Raw genomic sequence first — 18,961 nt, 5'->3', positions numbered from 1 at the left:
TAAGATGATGTATAATGTCGTCTATTACTATGAGTAAAAATATTTGATTGTCGTCTATTGGTTTTGACCTTGTGCAGCTTGCTAAACAAGTAGCTCAGATGGATGCAATGAAGAAACACAATTTAAGTTTATCCTTTAATCTAATTGATGATCAAGTAAGTCCAATATCATGATTTACTGAACATCTTGTGTAAAATTGTTTGCTATGTAGGGAAGTAAACACAGAAAATAAAGGATCAACATCATAAAGAATGAAGTTAAGGACATAGTGTTGACCATGTCAAGCACAGGTCTAACTGTGTTCATGGAGTGTCTTTGTGTGTTGATATCATGTTTCATCAACGCAAAAGACTCATGCTAAATGGTGTCTGTATGACTTAGACCAGCACAGTTAGGATACATCCTCAGATCCTCTATTGAATTGAAGTGGCTTTAGGTTCGGCAGCCTATGCTTTAAGTTGAAGTGAACAGCTTGAGTCCTAGCTCCTTGTTTTTGTCCATTCTGGTTTTACCTGCTTATGCTCCTTTTAAAACAATTTCACAAGTAAATACAAATTTTACATGAGCTGCTAATTTTTATTCCACAAGTTAACTATTCCATTATTAACTATTTGAGAATGGGAATCCCATAATAGATTTTTGCCTCATGAAATAAGTCTTAATGCATTTATCATTTATTTGTAAGCTCCTTCCTGGTCAGTTTCATTATCTATATGCAATATATATTGGGACTTTTTTGGATCAACAGAAGCGTGGATTCCTGGATAAAGATCAATGTGTTCGTCTATTTGAGGAACTAACGAAGTATAGGTATTGCTCTCTTATTTTCCCAATCATCTTTAATTTGTGCTTATATCCAGTGTTCTTTCACTTGTGTAGCAAACTTAGCAGATAAGTCTGCCTTGAATACATAGCGAAACATTTTCTAATGTTGATTTATGATTTTATGGATTTCTGATTCATTGAGCCTTTTGTAGTTTTGAGTCTTCTTAGCAGATTCTTGTTGGCCTATGCACGGGGATGTGAGAGTCTGAGTTAGTTGCAATACTTCTTTGTGTTCTTTTATGGGTTTCTTTGTCCTTCTCCCTTGTTATACGCCATGCTTATTGTTGTTCAGGATTGTTTTATATATTTTGCGACTTCTGTAACTGCTCATTCTTGTTCTGAAGGTTAATGAAAGGCAACCCTTTTCCTGTTATTCTAATGCTTGGTAGATCAGCTTACATTTTAAACAGTGAAGGCATAACCTATTCAAATGTGAATTTGTGGTCTAAAAAAAAAAACTTGAACTTATACCTTGCTCGAATATTATGAACAACAATAATACTAATGATATCAGCTTTAGGCTGATGTGAGCAATTTTGATTATATATTCTGTACACTTGAAGCATAGGCATGGCATGGCTGGGAAAGCGACCCTTTCATGTGCCACTATTTTAGCCTTGAGGCCTCAGATAGATATTGTTTTTAGTTATAGCACCGTTGTTTTAGATCCTTCTGCATTGTAGCATCAATGTTTTGGGCATGTCTCTAGACCCTAAAATTCAATATATTTCTGTCCTCTGGTGTAGTTGATGTGTCCAAGGTAGTTGTAACTGGCCTGTTTAAGGAATTTGATAGTTGTAAGTAGGCCCAAAGTGATGCATTACTGTTTATTTGAAAGGAATTTTTACTCAGATAGATGGGCACCCTTTTCAGTTCATTTGAAAGGAAGATCCACCTAATTTACTACATGTATTCATGACTGCACAAGATTTACATGGATTTATTTTATGAAACACCACAGTGATCCGTTCGACATTTTTAAATGATTCTATACTAGTTGAAACTCAGTTTACTATTAAAAATCCACAAAAATGACATAATATGTAGATTTGACATTGACATTATTGGTGTTAAACCCAGACATCAGAGTGCACTATTTCCACAAGAAATGATGCTAACTTATTATGATTGCCAAAAGGAAGTTCATGACTTTTGCATACACGGCATTTATGACAAGACAGAGACACACTATTGGGCTTACTCAAGGGAATAATCCCTTTACAAGATAAGTATCCATGAAAGCATACTTATAATGACCTAACCTATGATGCCAAATATCAACTTTCCTATTTGAAACGCCTACTCTAGACATGAAAACTGGACACTCAAACAACACATGAAATAACTTGGGCTGAACTTCAAGAATGAGGTAGAGATCTCCACACCTCTTTCCTTCAGCTAGTGTCCTCTTCTTGTGAAGGTCCTTCACAGAAACCAAAGATGAAGAAAAAGAGGCATGTGAGTTAATTTGATCCACAAGTTGCAAAATAGAAATCAAATTGCAGTTAATGGAATGGACAAGAAGAGTATTAGGAAGGCAAGCAACAGCAGAATTAGTGGGAACAAGATATGCCTCTATGTGAGTTATGATGTGATTCTTACCATCCCTAGTGACTTCATGTCCTTCTCCATGATATAGAATGGTATGAGTGATCTTACCTGGATCACTAGTGACATGTCTTGCTGCTCCCAAATCAATGAACCACCCAACTAGGATATTAGAAGACTGTCCATGCTGACCAAATTGCACCAGGTTTAGACGAAGACCCAGCTATAAAAAGAAAGATGTTAGGGTCTCATAATCTTGAGAACTAGCCAGCTAGGGAGCATAAGAGCTGGCATGTGGTGGAGCATAGTATGGCGCTTGAGAAGCTGCATAATAAAGGGCATAGGATCTTGACTGAGATAGTTCATCGGAGATGGCATGCATGAAAGCAGGCTACTGTTGAAAACTGGCTGTTGGAAGGGCATAAGAAGTCTATTTGGTGGGCTGAAGTTAGTAGAGGGCAAGGAAGTTGGTGGGCAAAAGGTTGGATCAAATTTATGGTAACAAATTTGCACTGATATGCCCCTTCTTTCTATAAATCTAACACATAGGAGCATCCTATGAGTTTTCGGAAGGTGTAGGTAAAATCCTATACCCACGACTCCCATTGCTAGACATACACCTTCCTTTGACACTGTCCCTTGGACCTCCATAAGTCACGCGCTGTAGTGCCACTGCAATCATTACTTCTGGATGGGGCTGAGATTCAATCTTGCTAGACCCACTTCCAATGTCAAACATTGCTTCATGGTCAAGGATCATAATGCATAACTCACCAAATGATGGTCTGGGAATGCAACCAGCATACATGGCGATAAACATATACTCTGAACCCAATCCTCTAACATTTGCATGGAAATATCATCATTTGCTATAGGATTCCCTATAGTGGCTTGCTGATCAGAAACTGATTTGACCTGATTGAAATAATCCAAGATACCTGAAGTTCCACTTTTTAGCATTCCGAATTCTGATTTAAGGTGGTAGATCTTAGGAGTCCATATATGCTTAAACCAACGATAGAGGGTGATCTATAACTTCCATGCTCATCTGAAGCAGTACCTCACATGAGTGGTGATGTATTCAACAATAGATTGATTGCTCTTTTTCCATGCGGCATACTCTGGATCTAAGTCACACAGACACAACATGTAGTTAGTCGTACCTGTGTCGACATGGGGGCTGGTACGCCGTGCAGTGCGGGTACACCGCGGGTCGGGTCTCGCACTGTGCCGGGTTGGATTGTGTGTTAACAACCCTGGTTTGACCAAGGTCAAAGGGGCAGGGCCATTTGGTGCCACCCCACTCGATTAAACCCCCTTCTCTCCCGACGATGCCCATGAACCTCTCCCTCTCTCTCTCTGGTCTCGCTCCCTCTGCTCTCGACTTCGCCTCTCTCTCTCTCTCTCTTGATTTACCTCTCTCTCATCTCTCTCCCTCTCTCGATTTCTCTCTGTCTTCCTCTCGATTCCCCATCCCATTTCCCTCTCTATCTCGTCTTCTCCCTCTGTCTCCCTCCCTCTCTCTCTTGTCTTCCCCATCTCGTTTTCTCCCCCCTCTCTCTATCTCGTCTTCTCCCTTTCTCTTTCTATCTCGTCTTCCTCCTTTCTCTCTTTCTCTCACGACCTTGCAGTGATCTCCGGCAGACAGCGAGAAGAGGTAGGTGCATCTTTCGACGACTGATATAGGGTGTTTTCAGTTATTTTAAGCGTGTTTTTCAATTTATATTTTCATACATTTAGTTTATATTTTTAGGGTGTTTTTCACTTTTTGGTAAGCTTGTTATTTGTTAACTTGATAGTTGATAGTTGATAGTTGATATTTGATACTATGTTTATGAACGCTTTTCTATATTTCTGTTTGCTAAGTGCTAATTGTTAAGTATTACTGTCTATTATCTATTTATCTGAAATATTTCGGTTAGCTTATTATAACTCATTTCTTATATATATATATATATATATATATATATATATATATATATATATATATCCGTGTCCTTGTACCCACATTATTTGGAATTGCTGTGTCTTACCCTCCGTACCTGTACCCATGTGATACAGCTCTGGATTCTTGACAATAGACGTCTTGGCCAGCTTATTCTCCTTCACAACATCCTCAGTAATGAACTCTGGTGGGGCAAGAGTGGTCCCAACCGGCATATGAAACGGATAATTTGTTTTTTCTACATAATGAAATTGGTCGAATCAAGTTTGTGTGTTTTAGGATGAGTTAAGGTCAGAACCTGAATTGACTAGAGAGAAAGCCATAGAAGATAGAAGAGAAAAGAAGCAAGAAAGACAAGGGGAAGGACTGTAAGTTATGGTAGGATCGATTTGCTTATGTAAAATTAGCAATTTGCTCATGTGTATGTCTTTTGGTGTCAATATACCCCAACACTGCTGTTTTGGAAAACAATGAGGACCTTTAATGAAACACTTCCTGTGTAAATGAAATGAACACGGGACTATCTTTTAGTTATTTCAGAACAATGTTGTACTGAGGTAGTTAAGACTTTTGATATTGAATATTCCGATACTTTGTCTTGATAAATGTTTATATTATGCTGGACTTTAATAAAAGGCTTTCAGATATATAGCATAGTTTTCTAGCATTAGCTCTCTATTAATTTGTCATTGTTAAAGATTAACATATTCTCCTTAGGTCTTTACCACGAATCTCAAGGGAGGATTTTGAATATATCTTTTATGAGCTGGATGACAGTGGTGATTTCAAGGTATCAGTTTTGTTTTTGTTATTCCCTAGTATAATCTGTATATGTTATAACTTCATGTGTTCTATGTTCTTAATGGATAAATGTGCTTCTTATTCTTTTGTACAATGTAATGCTGTGAAAGACTACTTATCTTTATTCTAAATTATAAGTGCAATGTCATGTTTGACACTCGTATCTTGGTAAATGCTGTTTATAATACATTCACTGATGAGATGCGCAGGAACCTAGGCAGAGAGAGAGAGAGAGAGAGAGAGAGAGAGAGAGAGAGAGAGAGAGAGAGAGAGAGAGAGAGAGAGAGAGACGGCTGTGAAATCAGAAAACACATTAATCTCATTAGGGATAATCTCTATGTTAAATAGAGAGAGACCAATGTAAAAAAATTACACTCTAGTCCCTCATTAAAAACTAAATATCAAATAACCTCTAGTTTAAGAAAACTTAAACTTAAAACCTCTTAATCTCAACACTCCCCCTCAAGCTGGAGCATAGATATCAATCATGCTCATCTTGTCACAATATTTTGAAAAATTTGGTCTAGCAAGAGGCTTTGTAAACATGTCTGCAACTTGATCCTCCGACTTTAGATATTTGGTAGTGATATGACCAGTTTGAACCATATCTCTTACATAGTGGCAATCAACTTCAATGTGCTTTGTTCTCTCATGAAAGACAAGATTGTTCGCTATATATGTGGCAACCTTGTTATTACACATCATGGTCATAGGAGAGGAAACCTTCACTCGAAGATCATGAAGAACAGTACGGACCCACATTAATTCAGCAGCTGTTTGGGCCATAGCCCTATATTCTGATTCTGCACTCGACCAGTAAACCACATTTTGCTTCTTACTTCTTCGTGAAATTAAGTTATCTCCCAAAAACACACAGAATCCTGTGGTAGATTTTCTATCCACTACAGATCCTGCATAGTCAGCATCAGAGTAGGCCACTATCTCCAGAGTTCCACTTTTCCTGAATAATAACCCTTTTTCAGGAGAAGATTTTAAATACCTAAGAATCATTATAGTTGCATTCCAGTGTACCTCAGTTGGTTTATTCATAAATTGACTAACTTTGCTTACTGCTAAAGCAATATCCGGCCTGGTCACAGTTACATAAAGTAGCTTCCCTACTAGTGAGCAATAGCTTTTGCTATCAACCAGTTTTGACCATTCTTCAAACAACTGAACTTTATGATCCATGGGAATATTTGTTGGTTTAGCTCCTAACATTCCAGTTTCCTTTAATAAGTCAAGAACATACTTCTGTTGAGACAAAACCATCCCTTCACGGCTCCTGACAACTTCTATAACCAAAAAATATCTAAGTGAACCAAGGTCTTTTGTAACAAAGTGTTTTTGAAGATGAGCCTTTGTGGCTTCAATAGCTTTCACAGCGTCTCCTGTAAGAATGATGTCATCCACATATACTACCATAACAACTATGCATGAGTTAGTTTTCTTGATAAATAGTGTATGATCTGCCGCTGACCTATGAAAGCCAAAGTGTGACATCACTTCAAACAACTTTTGAAACCATGCATGCGGACTTTGTTTCAAGCCATAAATCGCCTTTCTCAATCTACACACCTTCTGACACTCCCCCTCAACCTCGAATCCTGGAGGTTGTTGCATGTAAACTGTCTCAGATAGATCCTCATATAAAAATGCATTTTTCACATCTAGTTGACACAAGCTCTAACCATGATGAACAACTACCGAGAGAACAAGACGAATGGTGCCCATTTGTGTAACGAGAGAAAATGTTTCAAAGAAATCAATATCATAGGTCTGAGTATACCCTTTTGCTACTAATCTGGCCTTGTACCTTTCAATATAACCATACGATTTGTACTTGATGGTATAAACCCCTTTGCATCCAACAATGTCAGCATCCACTGAGGAATCAACTAGATCCCATGTATGCTGAGACAATAAAGCATCCATTTCTTCCTGCATAACCATCTTCCACCGGTTATCTAGCTCTGCCTCTTGATAGTTCAGAGGAATAGTTTCAGTAGATAAGGCTGAAACAAAAGTCTTCATCTGATTTCCAATTCTAACCTCAGAGACAAAATGAGAGATGGGATATAAGGTACATTGTCGTGTCCCTTTTCGTAGAGCGATAGGCTTGTTATCATCATCATGAAGATCACTATTGTCATTAGTACTTATCTCAGGAGAAGAAGTGAATGTAGGCATTTGCGGAGATGAAGCTCTACGCACATATACCAATGGAGGAGTATGAAATCGTGAAGATGATGAAGTTTGGTTTGGTACTGGGGGCACAAATTCCAAAGGAAAAGGAGGTATAGGTAAGGGAAAAGACTTAGCTGGATCAACCTGCACCGAGGAATCAGTACTAGAGTAATATGGAATAGATTCCAAGAAAGATACTTCCGCACTGACATACTTTCGGCGAGAGAGAGGATCATTACATCGATATCTCTTTTGATTTTTTGGATAACCTATAAATATGCATTTTGTAGCTTGAGCAGCTAATTTATCATGGCCAGGGGCAAGTTTGTGTACAAAACAAACACATCTAAATATTTTTGGTGAGAAAAAAAAGATTGGGGCATTAGGTTTTAGGATATGTAATGGAATTTGATCACCCACAGAAGAGGAAGGCATGCGGTTGATCAGATAACAAGCAGTGCTAATCGCATCACCCCAATATAACGCAGGAACATTGAATTGAATCATAAGGGTCCGGGCAACATCAAGCAGGTGCCGATGTTTGCGCTCAGCCACCCCATTTTGTTGAGATGAATAGGCACAAGTAGTTTGGGGTTGAATGCCATGATCTTGGTAAAATTGTAACAGAACTTTTGATTCGAACTCAAGAGCATTATCAGTGCGAACAATCTTGACAACAGATTCAAACTGAGTTTTTATTTCAAGAATTAAGGATTTGATAATACTTGGAACTTCAGATCATTTTTTTATTAAAAATACCCACGACAACTTAGAAAAATCATCAACAATAACAAGATAATATCGACACTGAGTCCTAGTAGGAATCTTACTAGGACCCCATACATCTGCATGAAGAAGTTCAAAAACTTTATGACTAGACTGACTTTGACTCGGAGGAAACGAACATCGATGATGCTTGCCCAACTGACATGCTTCACACTGAAATGATGTAGTAGAAGGAATTTGAGGAAAGACATAACGAAGCTTTGACAATGAAGGATGACCAATACGACGATGCCATTGAACAGGACTGGATGAGTGTTCCACTGCAGCATAAACCTTACCCACTAGATGATGTAGGTAGTAGACTCCATTTTCTTCATAGCCTCCACCAATGTTCTTCCCCGTCAGCAAATTCTGAAAATGACAACCCATCGGATCAAATATCACTCTACAGTTTAATTCTTTTGTAAGACAACTAACAGAGAGTAAACTTTGAGGAAAGTTGGGAGCATGAAGAACATTTTTCAACTGTAGGGTGGAGGATATAAAAATATTTCCCTGACCAACAACTGGTGAGCAACTCTCATCGGCTAATGAGACTCCTCGATGAATAATAATATCCTTTAGATCTGAACAAACAAGTGAATTTTCACACAAATGTCTGGATGCGCCAGAGTCAATAATCCACTTACTATCATTCAGATGGATATGATTTCCTGTTGAGTAGGCAACACCGACTACAGGAGAGTTGAAACTCAAAGGACGAAGAGCTATCAACTCATCATATTCAGCACGACTGAGGGTGATACTACTGGCACTTGCAGAGATATTGTCATGTACATTTGTTGCCTCGATAGTAGTAACATTTGCTTTAGGAGCATATGACTTTGATGAAGAAGAGGTTGGCCGACCATGCTTATCCCAACAACGATCTTCTAAATGTCCAGATTTTCCACAGAATGTACATTGAAGTTTTCCTCTGCCTCCTATACCTCTCCCACGACCGCGTCCTATGATATTCTGAATATTTTCACGCCTATAACCAGATGAGACAGTTAGAGCAGATGACTGGGGAACATGATGAGATTGTGGAAGAGAGATCGCAAGTCTACTCAGACGATTGTATGCATCAGCAAGAGTAGGTACATCTGATCCAGTCAACATTTGGACTTTTGCAACAGAGAATTCTGAAGATAAACCTGTAAGAAACCGAGCAACCATAGTCTCTTTTTGATGATCCTTTTGCTTCGAAAAACAAAGAGGCCTGTGAGCATTGAGTCTTTTAAACGCAACTTTGACGGAAGCATAGTACTGGGCCAAGGTCTGATCTCCCTGTTGCAAATTATATATCTCCTGTTCAACTTGCAGGATACGACTCACATTAGTCTCTTGTGAGTACGTATCTCAGAGATTGTCCCACATCTGTTTGGCTGTATTATAGTAAATTTAACCATATGCAATATGGGGTTCGACACTATTCATGATGCATGACACAACGATGTCATTATCTTCATCCCAAGTAACGTATTTTCCCGTCTTTTCATTTGGTTCATCTTCCAACAAAATATGCTTTCTACGATGTCCAGATACCGACATCATCAAAGTTCTGGACCACCTGGCATAGTTGTTTTCATTCAACCTTACAAAAGAACCATACGAGAAGGGATTTGCAAAAGCCGTATACTCCCCAATATGTTCAATTTTGGAATCACATTTCGAAGTTTCACCCATACTGAATATTTGATGCTATTACAACTGCCACAAAAAATCAGATTCACTTACTTGAGCAACGTGTTTTATAAGCACACGTCAGTCAAGTCCACGACTACACAAAGTTTGCCACACCTAAAATAAAAAACCTCGACATACGACAATTGACACAGAAAGCAGCGTATTCCACAATCACGCATCAACCAATACCACGACCTACTTGCACCTGACTATTCAACCCACGTCAGATACAATAAGTAAACACCTCAGAAATATAGATTTGAGAAAGCCAGAACAACATCCAACATGACGACTTGTTCATGGTCAGATTTTTGCACTTTCCACAAAGCAGGGAATCACGTCTGCTGCTTCCACGACACAGACAAAAAAAAATTAATAACATGCTGCTGCCACGGTACACATGCTGCTAAAAAAATATATCCACGAAAAACTGTTTGCCACGGCAGTAGATAAAAGCTTCCAAAAATAAAAAATTCACACAGTAGGGAATCACGACTGCCGCTTCCACGAAAAAAAATTTCACACAGCAGGGAATCACGACTGCCGCTTCCACGAAAAAAAATTTCACACAGCAGGGAATCACGACTGCAGCTTCCACGAAAAAAAATTCCACACAACAGGGTTATTTAGCCCAAAACAGATATCAGATCAGGCAATGAGATTTGAAAAAAACTTGAACCACGTCGAAACTCGGCATCAAGGTTCACGACCACAAAAAACAGCACAGGAAATGAGATTGCCGCTGCTCCCAGGTACGGAAATCACGACAGACATCCAAATCCAACACTGACATGGGTTATGGCAAGAAATCACGGCAAGAGACCACCTGAAGACACGCATTCACCGTGTCCCTTAGATCCGATGACAGATTTGGGTCATGACCTTAGTCAGACACCAGATCTGTTATCAGATCTACGCAAAAAAAAATGAATGTGCACACCTGGTTCCAACTTTTCTTTTCGTTGGTGTAGATCAATCACGATCGATCACGCTCCCGAGATCTACCGCTCTGATACCATGTAGAAGTTTAGATGAGATGCGCAGGAACCGAGAGAGAGAGAGACAGCTGTGAAATCAGAAAACACGTTAATCTCATTAGGGCTAATCTCTATGTTAAATAGAGAGAGTCCAATGTAAAAAATTACACTCAAGTCCCTCATTAAAAACTAAATATCAAATAACCTCTAGTTTAAGAAAACTTAAACTTAAAACCTCTTAATCTCAACACACTGCATGGGCTGTAAATTGAATAGCAGCATATAACATATTCATATTGAGCTCATTAGGCATATATTGAGTTTTGGTTATTTCAAAATTTAAGTTGTTGGCTACTAAATGTATCACACCCCACATTAGAGAAAAAATTGTGGGGAAGAATATACTTTCTCATGAGTTGCATCCAAAATATCAGGATTATGTCATCACAATCAAGGCCTTTACTGGTTGCTTCTTCTACGAGTAAATTTTTAGGTAGTACCACTGATTTCAATAGCCTCCCTTAAATTAATACCATGTTCTAACAAGTAAGCCTCTTTATGTTGCCTCTGTCAAATTACATCCTCCTTTGTTTCTCTATAAGAAATCAGTTGGTTTTTCTTCAATAGTTGCATTAGTGGTGATGTTTATTTGCTAAAGCTAATAAAGGTAGCTATCAATAAGCTTTAAAGAAGGTTGAGGAAGAAGACAAAATCATAGAGGACTTGTATGTGGACCTGGAAAGGATAGTGTCTTTGTTTCTGATGGCAGTCTTGGTGGCTATGCTTCCAATGCTGGTTGTGGTATTTTTTCCATTGGTAAACATGTTAGCACAGGAGCATTGAGTCAACATAATGGAAATATTTTTTTATCCTTGTTTAAGTTACAGATTACAGAATCACATTGGTAGAACATTTATGATCCATATAAGGAGGAAACAGGTTTAATGAAACAGACTAACATGCTGTCACTGTTTCCAGCATGGTCATAGGATTTGATTGATCACAAAATAATGTTGCTAGTTTTGATACTCAATTTGCCACCTGTAATGAGAGTTACGTGATGCCAAAATACAGGTTATAGTTGTAATGTTGCTACTTGATTAGAGTCTTCACATTTAGAAGGCTTATGGTATGTAAATAATAGAGCAGCCAACCATGTTGCAAGAACTTTTCTAGTTCCCTAGCAAAAATTCTATTACCCTCAACTTTATTCGACTTTGCTTTCTTAAAGGATCAAGTGTCAGAGTCTGCACTTGCTAGAGGTTCAAATCATAAGAACTCTATTAGTGATGAACCGAGAAAGCTCCCAGATGCAGTAGTTTTTAACATGGTTGCCAGTTGAGGAAGCGGGAGCGGGAAGCGAGGCACTTTCAAAATTTTAGGAAGCGAGAAGTGTGGGATGACTTAGGAGCGAATCAGGAATCGTCTCGGAAGCGACCTAGCAAGCGAAAAAAGAGAAAATAAAAATAAAAATAAAAAAAAGTACAAAAAAAATTGAAAAAATGGGGGAAGCGAGGGGGAAGCGCGATGGGAGGCACACTTCCCATAAAAGGTAAGCGCACTTCCCATAAAAGGGAAGCACGCTTCCCATTAAAGGGAAGCACACTTCCCATAAACGGGAAGCGCACTTCCCATTAAAAAATGGTGCTTCCCCGCGCGTTTCGGAAGCGCAACATTTTGCGCTTCCAAAGCGCGCTTCCCCACTTACCTAGGCGCTTCCGGTAACTCTGGTTTTTAATCATGTCAATAATGCTATCATTGTGTGGGCATCATCAATTATGACATTGCAGTTGTGTAAAAAAGGTTTTAATACATTTTATTTGAATAATATGATCATCTTTTTTGTGGTTCTCAATCTAGTAAATGTTACATTTTAATGTTGTTAAAAAAGGCTCTTTGTTTGCTATAGTTAATTTTGCTATAGGAATTAGCATTGACTCCTCTTTTTGGAACAATATAAGACAGACATTTATGGATTCACTTCTATTGTTGAACATTACGTTGGTAGGCTGGTCCATGCCGGGCGGCACGGGGAAGTACACATCCAATAAATTCAGAATACGTAAGGGAAATGGGATTGAATTACAATTTCTTTGTTCAGATTTTCCCAAACAATAATAGAGTTTTTGAGAGAAAAGATATATAAATGAAACTGGTTTGTCTTTCATGTTCAATAGTGAACTCCCAGAATAATTGTGCAGCAAGCCTTATCATATAACCACTTTTTTTGTTATGAAAAACCTGTTGGAAAACCACATGGTTATTCTATGTTGAAAAGTCATAGCGGTATATATGTGTTTGCTATAGATGGCTATCCCTAAGTATTGAGAACATCTGGTAATGCCAAGTTAATAATATGAGACATCAAAAGTGAGCTTAAGTATCAGAAGGTAGTCAATTAATAGGACATAATGTTGGATCAGAAGTGGGGAATTTTACATTAGACCATTTTAATCTAGATGAACCCTTGCACAAAATAACTTATCAAAAGCAATGACTAGGTCGGAGAGGCTCCACACTGATCTCATGGTTATCCAGGGAGATGGGAAATCTTCATATGCATTTGATGTTATTTTCGATGTCACAATACCGTAGGGGTAGAATCTATATATTAGTCACCTGTATAGTTCAAGGTAATTTCTCACCAAGGGTTTTTCCTGGACATGTTTTCAAAAAGTGCTTTTCCTCAGGAAAAATTTGGAGAATAACGAAAGTTTTAAAAATTGAAAAAACATAAATAACAATAAGAAAGATAGGAAAATGATAGGTTTTGTATTATTTTTCTTGCAAAAATATAGAGAAACAGGTTTTGTAAGGTTTTAAAATACAAAACAACAATAGAAAACTGATCTTAAAATATATAAAAATAAGAATTTTTAAAAATATCACTATATTTTCATTTTAACGATATTTTGAAAATATCATGATATTTTATCGATATTATCGGCCTACTTTAAAATGCCAATGATATCACAATATTTTTGAAACATCAGCGATAATGGTGACTATGCTATATATTAAGCTCGCCACTAAATTGTGTAAAAGTCTTACTATAGACAACTCTATATTCTTTTGTGAAACCTATTGTAATCAAATGTACCTTATATTTCTAATTGACAATGTCAAACTTATTTTGGTATGATTGGTTTGAGGAATTAAAAGCCTATCCCTGAAATCAAACATCCTTTTGATTAAAGGAACCCACATTTCAAGATGGAAAGAAGCAAATGGATGACTTTGCTTGTCCTACATAATCATGTAAATTGGTGGTTGACATAAGAGACTTACTGGTCGGATATATATCTGAAAAATAGAGGCAGATCTATGTGAAAAAAATATAAATTGAATGGCTTCTAGAGGACAATAGAAACACAAATTCAATTAGCTTATGCGTCCGACTGCTGATGTGTTTCCTAATGTTATGTTATTCAGTCAAAACACAAGAAGAGACTTTATCCTCATATTTGATAATGAAGCTAAAGAGGGATCTGCTTTGTTGCAAACATGGCACCCTTCAAACTTCTTATTACTTTGCCAATGCCAAAACTATTCCTACCCACCTATCCATCCATATAATAAGGTAATGTTAATGTCCAAATGCCTTTACGATTACAAAATACTAGTGCCTTTCATAATTTCTGGCTGTCTATTTTTCGCTTATTGTCTCGGGTGTTTTGATCTTTTCCCCTTTTAATTGTGAATATTTGTCACAGCATTTTCACTTGTGAAAATTATTCTGTTATCTGGATTGGCTAACAACAAAATCCTGCTTTTCTTACAGTGACTTGGTTCCTTCTTTTACTTCTGTGCAGATTAATTTGGATGAATTTTATGACCTTTGCAATGCAATATCTCTGCAGTTTCAAAAGGAGGCTTCGGTTGGTTGACAGGAACTAAATTTGTATATGTACCTTTTCACTTTTATCATGCTAAGATATTTTATCTGGTGTTCTGCAGCCATCATGGTTCGAGAAGTACCCTTCATTTTATCACTCCAGTTTATCTAAAAAGTTGAAAGGATTTGTGAGGAGCACAACGTTCGGATACATCATAGTTTCTGTGCTAATACTTAATTTGGTCACTGTTATCATTGAAACAACGGTAGAGACATACTTCTTTTGCAGTATCCATTTTGAAGTGTACCAGTACACCAGTACTTTCTTTGGTTACTGTTCACTGAAACAATATATGGACATCCTATTTGAAGCATCATGGTTTTGCTTTTCTGTACATGATCGCACTTGAATACCATGATTAACAGTAAAGCTAACTTAACATAGGAGTCATGGATCTGTGTTTGAACTATGGGCTTACGTGAATCTAAGTTGGAACCCAGTGGTGGTTAGATTTGATCTGGATTGATTAAGTAGCTCTATATGGGAGAGCACGATTATGTTCTGTCATATGAGTCTTAGACTCTCTACCATTAGCCTTGTGCAGTTGGGAAATTTTTTTGCTCTAGCTAAATGAGCAAAATTAACCTCCTTGAATGTCAGGCATAGGTGAAACTTTTGGCTGAGCATTATGGGCCCAATTCTAGATCTAAACAAATAGATAATTGCAGCATCGACACACATTTACCAAACACAATTACATACATGGGGATATTACGTTACTGAACCTTGACACCTTCTTGTGGTAAGGTAACCCTTATCACCTTTAGTTATCTCAGTGTAACATGTTTTCCTTGTGTTTTACTCTCTTCTGAAGTGAACTTATACAACTTATTTACTTTGGGAGAACCTACCTGAATTCTAATAGTATATTCTACTAGGCTTTGGATGAAACTATTAACTGTTCCCTTAAACTTGCTATCAAAGAATCCAAAGACCTTATATGATAAAATAGGAAAAAAAGGCCCTTATGAGGTGTGAAAATAAGAATGACAAGAATGACCAAAATAACACTACATCGGATGTCTAGTAAGATAAGGAGAAAATAAGACTAGATAAAATGTTGGAGATATCATGAAGTCAGAAAGTTATAACTTGGAAGAAATGTTAGGCTCTATCTTGACTGTACCGACTTTTTAATTTTTTTTATCAATTTCTCTATGTTTACCAGAGGGTTTGGAAGTATCATTACTTGCAACATAAATAACATTGTTAATATAAAAAAAGTAAACCAGGTTGACCACATAAAAAGTGAACTAGAATTTGGTGCAAAGTAGCTTTGGAATAGTGTCATGTCCTTGTAATCGGCTTTAGTAGAGGAAATCAACTCCTTTTGTATCTTAGACCTTCATAAAATGAAGAGTCACAAAAAACCACAATATTGAAATAGTCACCAAGTGACATGGAATCTAAGACAACAAAAAGAAAATAATAATAATTTCACTAAAACAAATGAATGCAAATGCATTATCATGATGCATTTGGCTAAACCCAAAAAACAATGCAGAGCAAAGATCAAGAAATAAAAATTAATATTAAAATATTGACATAATTTACAAGGCAACTATTAAGATTAGGAATGAAGCATGAGAGAACAATAAAAAAGGAACTCTTGAGAGAAAAACTTTAATCAAGTAAAAACGAAAGAGATACACCCTTACAGGGAACGTCCCTTCTACTCCACTATAGGACCAAAATGGTTCACCTCTATTACATAAACATGGACAAGACTACCGCTGAAAAGAATGTTATGTACAGTTAAATACAAAAAGGGGTAGCACACTTCTAGTAATACACATTATGAAGCATAACTCTTAACACTCCCCCTCAAACTTGAGATGATGCAAGAGGAATCATTCCAAGTTTGGAAAGGAAAGTGTTGAAATGCAAAGGAACATGGCTCTTGGTGAACACATTTGTAATATGGTTCTTGGATCTCACATGTTCTAGAGCATTGATCCCATCTTCATAGGCCTCTGTTATGCAATAACGATCTATCTCAATATGTTTAGTTCTTTTGTGAAACCCAAGATTCTTTGCTATATGAATAACATTAATATTGTCACGATATAGGAGTCCGATTAACAATAAAACTCCCAACTGTGCCTCTAGCCACCTTATCCAAACAATTCTAACTGTGATTTGTGTCGTTGCCCTATATTTTGCTTCAGTTGTAGATAAGACAACTCTTTTCTATTTCTTACTTTTCCATGAGATTAGAGAGATTCCATGAAAGATATAGAGTCTAATAGTAGAAAGACGATGTCGAGTAGAACCTCCAAAGTCAGCATCACAAAAGTGACTCAAATCTATGAAACATGATTATGAAAAGAGTATTCCTGAGCCCTCATATACCTAATAATCCTGAGTACTGCAGCAACATGAACCATCTTGAGAGAGCTCATAAACTAACTAACCACATGAACTGCATAAGTGATATTTGGTCTAGATACAGTCAACTATATTAGTGTCCCAACTTGCTATCTATATACCACTGGATTTTCTAGTTCTATTCCATTTGCAGCTTAATTTTGCCTCCATGAAAGAGCTAACCCTCTTTAAATCATTTGCCAACCTTGCTTTCACAACCAAATCAATTGCATACTTATGTTGAGACAGATACAACCCCTTTGAATATACAATCTCCAAACCAAGAAAGTATTTCAGATTTCCTATATCCTTCATTTCAAAAACACTAGCTAACTTTTTTTGGGTATCATACACCTTTTGTACATAATCTCTTATAATCTCTTGTGATAATCATATCATCAATATATAGGAGTAATAGAAACTCTAGAGCTTCTATGTACTTTAGGAGAGGAAGAAATGGGAGAAGACGAATTAGATGGTGCCTCCAAGATTGAGTATCATGTTTAACTGAAGAAGCAATGGGAGTAGACAAATCAGATGGTGCCCCTAAGAATGAGTTATTGAGATGTGAGCTTCTGGGTTTGGACGCAAATCCTGATTGATTGACGTGTTTTGAGTATCACATTTCTGCTTGTAAGTGTATTTTAATGTTTCTTTTGTTTCCCCTATTATATATCTTTTCTATTTATTATAACTAGGGGCATTATTGGAATGTAACCTAATGGTTAATATAAAAAAACCCACGACCCTGAGGAAGGGTGTGGAGAATTAGTTGTTGCAGCCTTTTTTTTCTTCTTCTCTCTCTTCCCTACAAACCGTGTTTCTGGTGTAGATCTACAGATCTTATATGGTATCAGAGCTCCATTACGATGAGTTCCGAAAGATCTTGGTGTTTCCCTTCTTTTCTCAAATTTGAAACCCTAGACCACAATTTTGGTTTTGGGTTCTCCTATTTTTCTCAAGTCTTTTTCTGATATGAATTTGGACCAAGATTCAGATCAGATTCCCTTTCTTAAGAATATGAATCCGTCTTTCACGTTAGTTTCAATACCCTAGACCACGATTTTGTTTTTGGGTTCTCTTCCTTTTTTCAAGTCTTTTCCTGATATGAATTTGGACCAAGATTCAGATTCAATCCCTTTTCTTAAGGACATGAATTTGTCTTTCACGTTAATTTCAAAATCCTCTGTCCTATTTTGTTTCAGATCTAAATCTGAGTCCGGATCTTATTTCAAACCCTAATCTCCCAATCTGTGATCAGTTTTCAAACCCTAATCTCCCAATCTAAGAAACTGTCGTGTTTTATTTCAGATCTGAACCTGTTTCTCCCTTCAAAAGTGAAACCAGATTCAGGTTTCCAGATTTGAACCTGTTTTCCCTTCAGATATGGAACTCGTGAACCCATACTTATTCTTTTATAAAAAAAAGGGAAATATATATTATTCCTGCTTAGGAATTAATATATCATTTTTCTATTGTTGATTAGATATTTATTTTTCGTGATTAAGTCTGTGCTGCAAAAAAACAAAAGCACGACTTTTTTATTGCAACGTTTCCTCTTTTGATCCCTTTCATCCTCCTTTTGCCTACCATGGATTCTTCTACTTCCTCTTCAGTTTTTTAGCAAGCTTCCTCAATCAGTCAGTTTCTGAAAAATTAAATACCTCATTTTTTCTTACTTGGAAAAGACAAATCTTTCCTTTAATTCGAAGCTGAGATCTTTTTGGTCATTTGGATGGTCGATTCGGACTCCACCAAAATTCATACTAAGGGAAGAAAATGATGAAAAAGGGATCGTTATTAATCTTCATAGGTTCGAAACCCAGAACACATTTTCTGGATGAAACGCGATCAGGCGTTGGTGTCGTATATCACCTCTACACAGGAGGTTTTGGTAAGCATTATGGATGATTGCACAACTACAGTATTGTGGACCCAACTTATGCAAACATTTTCACAGG

The 18,961-nt window shown here is 37.1% G+C and overlaps 1 protein-coding gene across 4 annotated transcripts in view; it reads left to right on the top strand.

The window, feature by feature from the left end:
• TPC1 (two-pore channel 1) overlaps window positions 1-18,961 on the top strand; it is a 129,885-nt gene that overhangs the window by 31,960 nt on the left and 78,964 nt on the right. For 3 of the 4 annotated variants that reach the window (XM_089989987.1, XM_089989988.1, XM_089989989.1), the window contains exons 9-13: window positions 78-155; window positions 701-810; window positions 5,036-5,108; window positions 14,550-14,615; window positions 14,695-14,838. In XM_089989987.1, the coding sequence (XP_089846113.1) occupies window positions 78-155; window positions 701-810; window positions 5,036-5,108; window positions 14,550-14,615; window positions 14,695-14,838 (471 nt within the window). The remainder of the gene's footprint in view (window positions 1-77; window positions 156-700; window positions 811-5,035; window positions 5,109-14,549; window positions 14,616-14,694; window positions 14,839-18,961) is intronic. The other variant, XM_089989990.1, reaches the window with a different exon arrangement.

The sequence above is a fragment of the Nuphar pumila genome, chromosome 15 (assembly GCF_984573655.1).
Source record: "Nuphar pumila chromosome 15, dmNupPumi1.hap1.1, whole genome shotgun sequence".
In the NCBI taxonomy this organism is placed as follows: domain Eukaryota; kingdom Viridiplantae; phylum Streptophyta; class Magnoliopsida; order Nymphaeales; family Nymphaeaceae; genus Nuphar; species Nuphar pumila.
The sequence above is the reverse complement of the archived record's forward strand: the minus strand, read 5'-3'. Positions and strand labels throughout refer to the sequence as shown.